Genomic DNA, 11,499 nt, shown 5'->3' on the forward strand with positions numbered 1-11,499 from the left:
GCAAATATTCTTCTGCGAACTAAAGTACTTTATAGCTCACCGCACCTTAAGTTACTGTTTTCTCTTTTAAAAATGACAGTGTCTTGTCCACATATTTGATTGCAACACTTTATTTGATCGCCTTCTATTGATTTTTGATACAAATCAGAGATTCATTTCATTTTTTTATTTCGTTGAATGCATTTGCTTTTTTCAGGGATTTTAATTAAGAAATATAAAGTTGATGGCTGTATTATTCGCGTTGTCCCAAAGGATTTGATAAGACTAAAACAACATCGATTACATAAAAATACGGGATTAATATTTATGACATTACACGAAAATCTCATGTTATAAGTTTTGTACAACTTTTTTTTCTTGAATTTCATGTTGAATATTTTTGATTATCGATTTACATAAAAATGATTTTTATTTAAAATATATCTGACTAACTACATCCTCTAAACGTAAAAATTTCAGTGGTGCACGCAACAGCGTGGCGTTTTTAATTTTTTTTTATTCATTTATTAAATCAATAAATCGTTTAATAATGAAATTATTCTGGTTGCGATATTGAAATTCAGTTTTAAGTTGCGAAATAGTTTAAATTGTATTAAATCTGATTTAATCGAAACCGTTTCAGGTGATAGGTCATTAATTATTAATATGAAAATGGCATTACAATTTGGAAAAGCGCTGGCACTTATTTCTAACATGAAACTTTATTCGATTACAAACTTATAAAATTTAAAATTTAAACTGTGTTTTTTTTATCAATCACATTAAATTAAATAAATTGTCAAATACGGTCGACTTTTTGGGGCGTTTTTTTTTATTAAATATATTTTTTACTCTAATAAATAATTAACACAATACTTTAGGGTTGCAAAATCAGTCCAGGTTATTGGCAAAAACGTTTTGTTAAGGTTTTTGGTAAGGCACTTGTCTAATACTAATGATAACTGTTGTTGAAATTAGTAAGTGGTTGTCAACAGCGATTTTTAACGCGCGGTTGTATAATGCATTTTCGTAATGGTTTTGGTGTTTTTGCTGTATGTTATGCCTCACTTAATTGCAAAAATTGTCTTATTTATGTTTGTTTCAAAAAGATATATAGGTATGTAAACTTTTTATTACTTAATGTTTTATATATATTTTATGTTTCAGATGTTTTTCAAAAAATAAAAAAGTTACTAGTTATTTTTACCAATCTGCCGATTGCAATTACCATGCCCCCAAAACGTGTAGTACCTGCAAGAGGGACTGCAAAAACTACTGCTGCTGTTAGAAAATCTGGATCCACAACAGGTAAATAGCTCAAAAAAGTAACTCTGACAATATGATTATGTCATAACAAAAATGGCAAAAAATGAATTATTTTTTTTATAAAACTTGATTTAACTAATTAACAAAATCAAACTATTTGTTAAACAAACTTTAAAAAGTTTATTAAACGTCCAAGTTTAGCAGCAACTGGCAAAAAACCTGTATCTGTGTCACAAAACAAAAAACCTGTAAAAGGTGGTAAAGATGTTCCAAAAAAAGAAGTAAAAAAGGGTCCGACGCCTCAAGAAATAGCTGCTGTTGTTCTACAAAAGTATATAAGAAGGTAATTGGTCTACTCAAAAATTTATATTTTTACATATAACATTTATTCAATTCATTTTCGAGTACATTTGTGATTAGCCTAAATTTGTGTTACAGATATTTATCTAAATTGGCATTAAAAAAGTTAAAAGCCAAGAAAGAGGAATATGAAAAGACAATGGAAAAAATTCAGCGTGAAGTATTTCATTATTTAAATTTTATTAATTTTAGATTAAAGCTGTATGCACACACCGCATAAGGTTGTGGGTTCAATTTCCTTTGCTGTAGCACCCTTGAGTAAGGTGCTAAAAATGGTATGAACTCCTGCTGAGCCAGTACTTAATTAGCAGTTCAATTATTAGGCAATTGTAATCTATAACATCCCAACTGCCAACAGCAATTCAAGACTGGGTCGGACTATCTGATTACGTCGTGCAGTTGACCTTTTGACATCAAGGATAAAGATATAAAAAAAGGCATAGTATCGAATTCCAAAAATTAAAGTTTCTATTTTTGTTTACTAAACCCTGAGTTTACTAAAAAGTAAAATTCTAATAAATTTATTATTTTTAAATAGGCTATATTATCTTAGGCTTATGTTGCTATGGTAAAACAACAACAGGAAGAAGCTGAAAAACAATTTCAAAGGGAGGAGGAAGAGAGAAGGAGAAAAAGGGAAGAGATAAAAAGAAGAAAGAGAATGCTTGAGGCTTCTTTTGATGGTGACATAGATGAAATGGAGTCAGTTTTAAAAGAGGTAACCATGATTTTCGTTTTTTTTGTGTTTTAAGTTTTTTTGATGTACATAATAGGTAATAGAATTCTTAAATTTTTTAGCTTTAAATGCTTAGGTTGTGATTCAAACTATTTTAACATCTCATGCATTTAAATAAATATTTTTTGATATTTTTTAAGGTTGATGAGTTAGACACAAAAAATGGAGTACCAACAGATGAGATTGGTAAAATAACGAGGAAAATGCATCAAATGGCAGTTGTGGAATGTCGGGATTCGAATGAGAACACTCCACTTTCTGAAGCAGGAGGTGGTGGGAGTGTGGATTCTATTACATTTCTTATTCTAAGAGGTAGCAAATATGCTTAATTGAGAAAAACCATCTATATTATTTTAATTAATTTAGTGTTTTTAAATGTTTTTTTAATTCATTTTAATTACTAGTATAAAAGGGTTAGGAAAATTGTTTTTGTTTTACTTAGCTGTTTTAATATAACTTTAGGTGCAGATCCTAATAGCATAGGTGCATGGGGTCGAACACCGTTATATAGAGCAGCATTTGGTGGCCACTTGGCTGCAGTACAGAGCTTACTTCAATATGGAGCTGATCCAAGAATATTTGCACAAGATGCCAATACACCTGAACACGTACAAAATTTGTAATTTTAAAATATTTTTATTGCTATTAAATGGGATATCAGTGAACTTTAATAAAAAAAAATTTTCGTTAGGTTGCCTCTATACCGGAAATAGCTGAAACTTTAGTTAGTTGGGACATAACAATCACAGAATCTATGTTGGAAAAAATGGAAGAGGAAAAAGAAAGAAGAGACCAAGAATCAAGAAAGAAAAAAGAAGCGGAAACTAATCAGTAAAATTAATATTACTTTTAAATGAACTAAATTATTATTTTTTTTGAAGGAATAAAAATTTTAAATTATTATTTTGTTTTTTGCCAGGCTGCAAGGTGAACTGGATGAAGTAACAAAGGAATACTCAGTAATGCAGAAAATGTTACAATGCGCCTACAATGAATTGGAAAAGGCTTTGTATGTTCATGATACTGCTGTACAAGAGGGTTTTGAAAAGCTCGATGTTACTCTGGCTGTATGTATTCCTTAGTTACTTCAATCACTATCAATAAAAAAAATTTGGTAAGTTTTTAAAATTTTTTTGTGTTAAACTTTATGTTGTACATCCTGTAAGGCTGTTCATCAAGCCGAGGAAGATTTAGAAATAGCGAAGATAAATGCCATGAAAGCAAAGGAATGTTTAGAACAAGCCAGACTTAAACTAAGAGAAAAGGTGCATGAAGGTAAATTACAAACTTTCTCTAATTTTCGTGTTTTTGAGCCAAGTGCATTTTAACTAACTCTATTGATGATACAGCTAATGCTAATACCATAGAGATACTAATATATACAGGGTGTATATAGAAGTATCTTTATAGCCAATACCAATTGATATATGGTCCAACCCTGGCATCACAAAGTACTGAGAATGGCTATTGTTTGGTCAATAGTTCGCATAGCTTAAAATAATATAATAGTTTTGTATAAAACAATTTAGTAATATAGTGTTATAACATGCACAACACAATGATAGGTAAAAGTGAGGACGATTTACCTGGGATAAGATGTAACATTCGAGAACTTGACGAGGTCCTGATGCGTGATGTTGGCTGCCGAATTAAAGAATCGGGAAAATGGCCATTATTAATTGACCCCGTCGGCCAGAGTGGATTATTTCTTAAATACAGGGATACTAATTACTTGTGCGCTCTTAATCCCAACGACATGAAAACTGAAACGCTAAGGTTAAGTCTTCTTGGTGCTATTAGGTATGTTTTATCAACTGCTTTTAATTAGCCCAAATAAAGCTACATTTTTCATGAATTTAAATCCAAATTTGGCATTAAAAAAATCCGAATAAAAAATATTATTTAACTTTTTTGATTTGGAGATTTGGAAAGCCACTTGTAATAGATATGATGGACGTTGACATGTTTGAAACAATTTCTGATCTTTTCGATCAAGTTTTACCGAATCTTATGACAGAAATTATGGACAAAAGTTTATTATCAGAGGAAAAGTAAGAAAATAAATAGTTGTTCTGTGCCAAATATTTAAAATTTTAAAATTTATTAAGAGCACTTAGCCGTATGCTATATTTTTTGTATTACTTTTATGTTGTTAGATAAATTCAACAAAATCTATTAATAGTAAAATATTGCTTAGAGCTGTAGTTTAGGCCATTAACTTTATTATTAGCAGTTAGTCCTATGCCATATTTATTAATAGCAGTTAGGCCCATGCCATATTTTTCTATTACTTTTATGCTCTAAGCAATATTATTACATAGGCTGCTACCAAATTGTTTTATTAGCAAATATTGGATAACCTACCAAAAACATGAATGAATATACTATAGTTAAAAAAAACATTAATGCCATTTAAAAAATTTCAAATTAGGTATATGAGGTTAGTACAGAAAACCGATCATGCAGACTACCAAGGATCTAACTTTCAACATCACAGAGTAGAGTCTTTCTCATTGGTTATTCTTACTAAAAACAAGTATCCACCCGACTCCTTATTGGCTCAAACTTATCCAATCAGGATCGTGCTACCCGATGCGTAATATTGTTGGTTCGTAAGCTAACATTTCATTTTAGGACAGAAATTAGTTTTTGTGCCTAAAATTTGGTATTTTTAGGCTAGATTTGAAAATTTATGTTAAGAATACTAGATTGGTTAAAGTTTTTTTAAACTTTTTATTTTTATATATATTTTTAATATCACCTATACTGTACCTATAAAAATAGATTTTATGCTAGTTAATATCTTAAACTCACTGCAAGCTTTAAAGCTTTTATATATTTTAATACTGTGTAGAGTTGTAATTTCGGCTGTAGATGGCCATAGAGAGCTCTAAAAGCATACAAAAATAAATCTCGTCAAAATTGCAACTTTTAAAGTTAAACACTAAAAAATGACAACCTCCTAACAGAGAATACAAAGAATAGTTACAAATCTATATTCTTAACATGTAAAAAAAGATCTTATTGTATTAAGTTGAATAATATTTTTTCAAGTAGAATGATGTTTAAATAAATGTTTATGTAATTAGTATAGGCTTAGCACATCTTGTTATCCATACACTTAGTTACCCACATATTTCACTGGCCCGTGCAAGTTGTTTCTAGGCTGTAAAAGTTTTGATTTGGTTTAATGAGCTTCAACGCAGTCGTGACAAAACATTCTTTCATGTTTTCGCTTGTATTTAGAAAGTTCGCAATTCAGATAGCTTACAACTCATATTTAAACAAATGCTACAATTTTAACACGGGGCAAGCACGGAAATTAGAGAATATGGGTATAAAAAATAAAATAAAGGGGCAATACTCGGTTGGTTAATTCTTTACAAGTTGGTAAAAGTTTTAATCGTTTTTTATGACGTCATAGTCTTGTGTTGCCGTTGACCTCCACAAATTCGAGGGAACCTTCATCTTTTGCTCGTTTTGCAGCAACTTCGAGCAGTTTTCCTAATTGAGAAAAGGAAGGCCGAGACCAGTCTTTCCATTTCCAGCATTTCGACATAATGGAATACCTGTAAGTGAAAGAGAATAACTATTTGTTAAAAACGTGGGAAATTTAACCCCTCATTTGCGCTGTATCTAGCCTAATGGAATTACGGTATATCGTGATACCGGTATCAACTTTTGTTAGATGTAAATCCTTTAACGGTTGAAATTGTTTATATTATAAAGTTTGGACAAGTTTTGTGTTTTAAATTAAAACATCTAATGAACCAATATAGTAACCGATTGTATGGGACATAGGTGGTTAGAGCGATTTACAATACAATCCTATTTATTGCGTTTATACAAAACAATCTGGCGAGTGGCGATATAATAATATTTTGTCGCCGGTTTGAAATAATCGATTTACCTTCCTATTTGTTATTTTAAACACTTGGCATTTCTGCCAAAACGTATACTTGTTTTTAAATGGCACTTTGTTTGTTTTGTTTTGAAGGTTTTTGTTATAAGGAAATATATTCATATTTTCGAGCAACGTGTGCCATTTTTAACCAACAGCCTTTTAACAAAATGTTTTACCTATATATATATATATATATGGCCTAAAAAGCTAAAAGTTTATACTTAAACAACTCACAATTGAACTGAGCACGTGCTCGGTCGTTCCATTCGATACCCTCCTTTCAATTTATCCAACAAATCTTCAGCTGATACTCCCGGATGTGGCATGCAACCCAACGTCACCATCTCGTACATTAAATTCCCGAACGACCACCTATGACGTCATAATAAAAATCATATTATTAAGATGATAACAAACATGTCTCTTATGCTAAAATATAACAAAAAAATTAACTTACACGTCACTCTTGCTGGTTATCGGAACTTTTCCTCCCATCATTCTTTCGGGACTTATCCATTTAAACGGAACTAGGCGTTCTACTCTGTTCTTGATTATACCATATCTAAAATAAAATAGGCTTTGTAATATACCAAAAAAATATTTTTTATTTAAAGTATTACCTATACACATCATTAGCGAGCCCGAAGTCGGAGATTTTACAAACAAGATTTTCGCCCACCAAAATGTTTCTGGCTGCCAAGTCACCGTGAATTATTCGAGTTTTTGTTAAATATTCCATTCCAAGCGCCACCTGTCGAGCCATTTGACACAACGACTTTTCGGTCACGTGATAAGCCGGGTCGTTCAAGGATTTAGATGGCTAAAATAATTAATAAAAAAGTTAAATAGCTATATAAAAAAATTAACCTTTAAAAAATCTCTAAATTCGTTATTGGCCAATTCTTACCTCACGTGAGTCTAATAAGAAATGTCTAAGGTCGCCATATTTTAAATATTCTGTGACCAGCAATACAGGCTTCTCTTTCGTGCAGCAGCCAACTACCCCCAACACATTTGGATGGGAACCAATGTTTAACATGAAGCTGATTTCGCTCATAAAATCTAACAACTGCTGGCCGTCGTCGGGGCCATCTAAAACATAACATTTTTTATTTGTGGTTGATATTGTATAAATTTATTAATTAATTAAATAAAAAAGGGTTTTGGTTTTTAAAAAGTAAACCTTTTGGTTGTTTAACTGCTACAGTTTCTTTAACATCAAGCGTAGGGTTTGTGTTTGGTGTATAAACCCCTTTGTGAACTATCCCAGAATTTCCTCTTCCTATAACTCCAGTTAGGTCAATGTGGTTTCTATCCAATTCCCATTTATCGCCAAACGTGGAAGCAGTTTTTATCTGAAAACGAAACATTTTCTATAAGTAAATATTTTTTTGAAATAAAAATCATATTAATTTATTTAATGCATTTATTTTAAAGCTGATACATTTAGAGCCATAAAGACGTTTTCATGTTTTTGTTATATGCTGTCAAAATATTTTAAACTTTGTTTTATGTAGTTGTGCAAACCTGTTTATGATAATCTTCAAGAAAGTTTTGAATTACGAGGTCTTTATTAGCTAAAAACTGAGTCCATGTGAGTTCATTTTGACGAATTCTGTAAATTCTGTATTTCCAAGCTCCAATTACAAGAACCAAAATAAGAATAACGAACAATGGAACAGCTATTGCTATTCCAAGGACAAGGCTTGAATTGCAGTCAAATCTATTGTAAAAAAATAAAGCAGGCTAAACCAATTTTAAAGTAATACAAACAAGTTATATAGCATTGGGTGATTTGTGAAATTACATTTTTCTAACCAGACCGTTCAAAGCTATTTATATAAATCTTGGAAACCAGTTTTTATTATTTATTTACTTTTTACTTGAAAACACTCATTAGTAGTAGTGTTGAATTACATTTTTTAAGTCAGATCTAATATAATTATTGACCCACGATTTCACGTGTCAAAGTCGTTATAAATAAAAGCTTAGTCACTGCTAACCGGCGGTTTACGTAAAACGCCTACTCTAACGGTGGTGTTTTGTATTTATCAATATGTAAATGAAGCAAATCAACCTTACATAAATAATTTTCAAAACGAAAAGAAACTTTTGTAAATGCAAATAAGGTACATAACAAAACGTTTTAGTAGATTTTACCCGTTTCCATAATAGCCATCTAAACAGCGGCAGGAAAAACCGACTGATGGTGCCTTGTTGTCTATACATTGTGCGTTTTGGTGACATAAGTTCGGATCAGCACAAGAATTAATTTCTTGACATCCAGTTCCAAGGACAGCTAGGTAAAATGTCAAATTTGTTTTCCTTGTTTTAAATAGTATTTAGTTTATCTCTAAGGCATACAATAATAATGTTATAGTTTACTTTTGTTTTGGATAAAATACAGCTTAACAAATAAATACCCGATAAATTGGTATACCCGTTTCCTTGGTACCCAGATGTACACGTACAAGTAACGTTTAAACTCACACCTATTGTTGTTGGTAGACTTTGCCTCGTGCAATTTGCGTTCAAATCGCACAGATGGAACATGGGATCACAGGAATCAATTTCTATACAACAAAATAGAACACAAGTCTGTTAGAAAGAGTTTGCAAAGGAAAACTAGATTACAATTTATATTCTTGCACCATGTTTACCTGGTGTTATAATTTCGTTCCGAATACAATTAGTAGTTGGACAGTTTGTGTTGTTATAACGCGCTCTTATTGTGACTTGGTAACTTACTTCTGGAATTAATTCGCCAACTGCCACTCTATACCCGTAACGTATGACGTCACATTGATTATTCGATACGTCGGTTAAGTTGAGTAAGTAGCGTTCCACAACCTATAAAAAATGAAATATACCAAATAAATTACAATTCACAGCTAGTGTAGCACAATATTTTTATAGACTAAATGCAAAATTTAAACATTTTTTCCCAGTTTACCATGACAGCTAAAATGCATGAATTTTAAACTAAAATGCAAGAAATATAAAAATGGCTGACTAATAAATAAATTTTTAGTAAAAATGTTTTTTTACCCCCGTTGTAGGCACAGTAGTTGCGTCATTACTAGATATACCAAATTTCATTTCCAAGAGGCCTGATCGAGTTATGGGAGGTAGCCAGAGCACAGTTCCATTTACTGTGTCATTTTGTAAGTTGGGGTAACCAACCACAAAACTTATATTTCGAGCAGTAGTGTGTAGAATTCCGGCCTCTGTGAAAAAGTTTAAAAATATAAATAACTTTAAAATATTATATATTAAAAAAATAATTTACTAAGTCTATTTATGTCTTTTAGATATATAAAAGTATTTACCACAGCATATCTGAGCGGCTTCTGTGTTAGTCTTGTTGTTGTTTGTTTCCACTAATTCTATACAACCACTTGGGTTTTCCACGTTGACATTGATAGGTGAAAAGGAGACGACATTTCTACATAAAACTACGTCTATTAGAATCAGTTGTTAGTATATTAAATTAAATTTTATTGTACCTGTAGTAGGCGTGCATTTCCAATCTGTATTCCTGGTGGAAAGCAATTTGATACTTCAAGGTACCAGAATTCTAAAAAATATTATTTTTTTTGAAATATATAGTAGTGAGAATTGTTTAAAAATAAAAACCATCTTACTGCTGGAACCGAGATAAAGTTAAGCGCAATCATGGAACGAAGTCCTCTGCATCCCAAGTCAGGGGTGACGTCACAATTATCAGTATCGCATATGCATGTTGTTGCACCAGTGGTTGTTGTCGTCGGGTTGCAATTGGGTAATAGCTTGCAGGACGATAAACTTGTAGTTGTGACATAAAAATCGTTTCTAATAAATAAAGATATTGTGTTAATCATAGATAACACTGACTATTGTACTCACCCTTTAAAATATACCGGTTATGTTTTATTTAAGTTACTAACTCGGGATTGCATGTGTCTGTTGGTAAAATAACATTTTCGCCGAAAGCGCTTTGCGATTCACGTAGTCGAACTAAAACGCCGTCTAGTTCAAAATCTTAAACATAATGGTTTTATAATTAATAAAAGCATCAAAAAAATGGCATTAAATTAACCAAAGTAGTTAAAAGTCAAGTATTTTTACGACAAGTTATATACTTATTTGAGTTTTTATGTTTTTTATACCGTCATCTTTTTTTATGGACCAGGTAACCGTTACAAATAAATTTACTCCCCCGGAAAATAGCTCAGTGGAGTAAGTTGTCGTTACGTTTACAATTGAATCTTGGATAAAACTTGCATTTGCTAGAAAAACAGATTTTCTATTTTCATAAATTTCATCAACAAAAAAATAACTTGTGCACTACAAAGTAAAACATCAATCAGTTTTATGGTTAACCTGCCAAAGTTCTTATTAGAACCGTTTTGTTATCTCTTGTCAAAACATAATCCCTTTAAGGTGTTTTTAAACTTTCGATATTGCTATACAAACATTAACAATTACACAACAAAGAGATATTTTACAAAAAGGAGGTCTTTTTAACTTAGCACACTTTCTAAACAAACACCCACACTCTGGGGATATGTATACATTTAAATTTGATTCAAAATATAATTAAAGTAGTAGTTTACTATAATTTTTGTATAAAAACATTATTTAAAATCTAAAAGCTCGTTAAATAGAACAACTTACCATTTCGACATGATCTTTGACTTGAAGATAATGGAATTTGCATCAGCGAATATAAAAATATTAAAAATCCAGTAAAATACTCGAACAGTTTCATTTTTAAACTAAGAGAGTAAGTCCTAACTTCGGATTCTTTAACATTTATGTACTATTAATGCTGGCTCTAACCTGTTTAAATATCAACACGTTTGATTTTTAAATTATGATAACTTCTTCTAACGCGGCTCAGTTGGAAATGAAGATTGTCGATAGTACTGGCGTATGATCAATTTAGGGACAATACACGTCCCTCCAAGCGTGATGAAATCACATGCCTCGCTGCTAATGGCTTTGGCTTTCCACCTTTCTTTTCTGGGGTCAGATGAAACATTATATTAACATAATTAAAGAAAGGGGCGGACATTTTTCGTAACGATTTTTACTATTTTGATTGGCAAAGGATATTTCGGCTTTTTTTAAATAAAAAAAACGTTACGATCAATATTTATCTTAATGTTTTTTTTTTTTATAATTTTTCTTGTATGTTTAACACAACATTTAAAAATATAAACTATTTAAGTATTGAGATTTCTTAGGGGTTTAAATTGCATTAACGTGTATG

General features: G+C 31.1%; 2 protein-coding genes across 7 annotated transcripts; one reads left to right on the plus strand and one right to left on the minus strand.

Annotated features, from left to right (window-relative positions):
* Positions 1-1,148: 1,148 nt before the first annotated feature.
* Positions 1,149-5,394, plus strand: LOC145744462 (IQ motif and ankyrin repeat domain-containing protein 1-like). Of its 5 annotated transcripts, XM_082562313.1 has the most exons (13): positions 1,152-1,287; positions 1,447-1,588; positions 1,684-1,765; positions 2,159-2,323; positions 2,482-2,653; positions 2,804-2,949; positions 3,033-3,172; positions 3,261-3,408; positions 3,508-3,616; positions 3,907-4,141; positions 4,264-4,392; positions 4,773-4,949; positions 5,196-5,394. In XM_082562313.1, exons 1-12 carry the CDS (start codon positions 1,209-1,211, stop codon positions 4,939-4,941), a joined length of 1,716 nt encoding a protein of 571 aa, XP_082418439.1. In that variant the 5' UTR covers positions 1,152-1,208; the 3' UTR covers positions 4,942-4,949; positions 5,196-5,394. The 5 variants fall into 5 exon arrangements, with proteins under 5 accessions (XP_082418456.1, XP_082418439.1, XP_082418436.1 ...); XM_082562330.1 differs by having other exon boundaries at positions 1,149-1,287; positions 1,442-1,588; positions 4,773-5,394; XM_082562310.1 differs by having other exon boundaries at positions 4,773-5,394.
* Positions 5,395-5,467: 73 nt separating this feature from the next.
* Positions 5,468-11,112, minus strand: LOC145744306 (uncharacterized). 2 transcript variants are annotated; one of them, XM_082562299.1, is made up of 17 exons: positions 10,902-11,112; positions 10,394-10,513; positions 10,172-10,265; positions 9,890-10,076; positions 9,752-9,822; positions 9,575-9,690; positions 9,294-9,472; positions 8,906-9,095; positions 8,669-8,818; positions 8,406-8,544; positions 7,773-7,968; positions 7,429-7,600; positions 7,153-7,337; positions 6,866-7,065; positions 6,703-6,807; positions 6,480-6,617; positions 5,468-5,910 (listed from the first exon to the last, which is right to left on the minus strand). In XM_082562299.1, the coding sequence occupies exons 1-17, from the start codon at positions 10,993-10,995 to the stop codon at positions 5,760-5,762; spliced, it is 2,487 nt and encodes an 828-aa protein (XP_082418425.1). In that variant the 5' UTR covers positions 10,996-11,112; the 3' UTR covers positions 5,468-5,759. The 2 variants fall into 2 exon arrangements, with proteins under 2 accessions (XP_082418425.1, XP_082418426.1); XM_082562300.1 differs by lacking the exons at positions 10,172-10,265; positions 10,394-10,513 and having other exon boundaries at positions 10,902-11,034.
* Positions 11,113-11,499: the final 387 nt, after the last annotated feature.

Source organism: Corella eumyota, chromosome 1 (genome assembly GCF_963082875.1).
Source record: "Corella eumyota chromosome 1, kaCorEumy4.1, whole genome shotgun sequence".
NCBI lineage: Eukaryota > Metazoa > Chordata > Ascidiacea > Phlebobranchia > Corellidae > Corella > Corella eumyota.

Excerpts from the sequence above, each read along its gene's own strand:
- LOC145744462 (XM_082562310.1), top strand. The coding sequence starts at position 1,209 with ATGCCCCCAAAACGTGTAGTACCTGCAAGAGGGACTGCAAAAACTACT. Across the intron at positions 3,617-3,906 it reads AAGAGAAAAGGTGCATGAAG|GTAAAAGTGAGGACGATTTA; the intron begins GTAAATTACAAA and ends ACACAATGATAG. Across the intron at positions 4,393-4,772 it reads AGTTTATTATCAGAGGAAAA|GTATATGAGGTTAGTACAGA; the intron begins GTAAGAAAATAA and ends ATTTCAAATTAG.
- LOC145744306 (XM_082562299.1), bottom strand. The coding sequence starts at position 10,995 with ATGAAACTGTTCGAGTATTTTACTGGATTTTTAATATTTTTATATTCG. Across the intron at positions 9,473-9,574 it reads AGCCGCTCAGATATGCTGTG|AGGCCGGAATTCTACACACT; the intron begins GTAAATACTTTT and ends ACTTTTTCACAG. Across the intron at positions 7,969-8,405 it reads GATGGCTATTATGGAAACGG|ATTTGACTGCAATTCAAGCC; the intron begins GTAAAATCTACT and ends TTTTTACAATAG.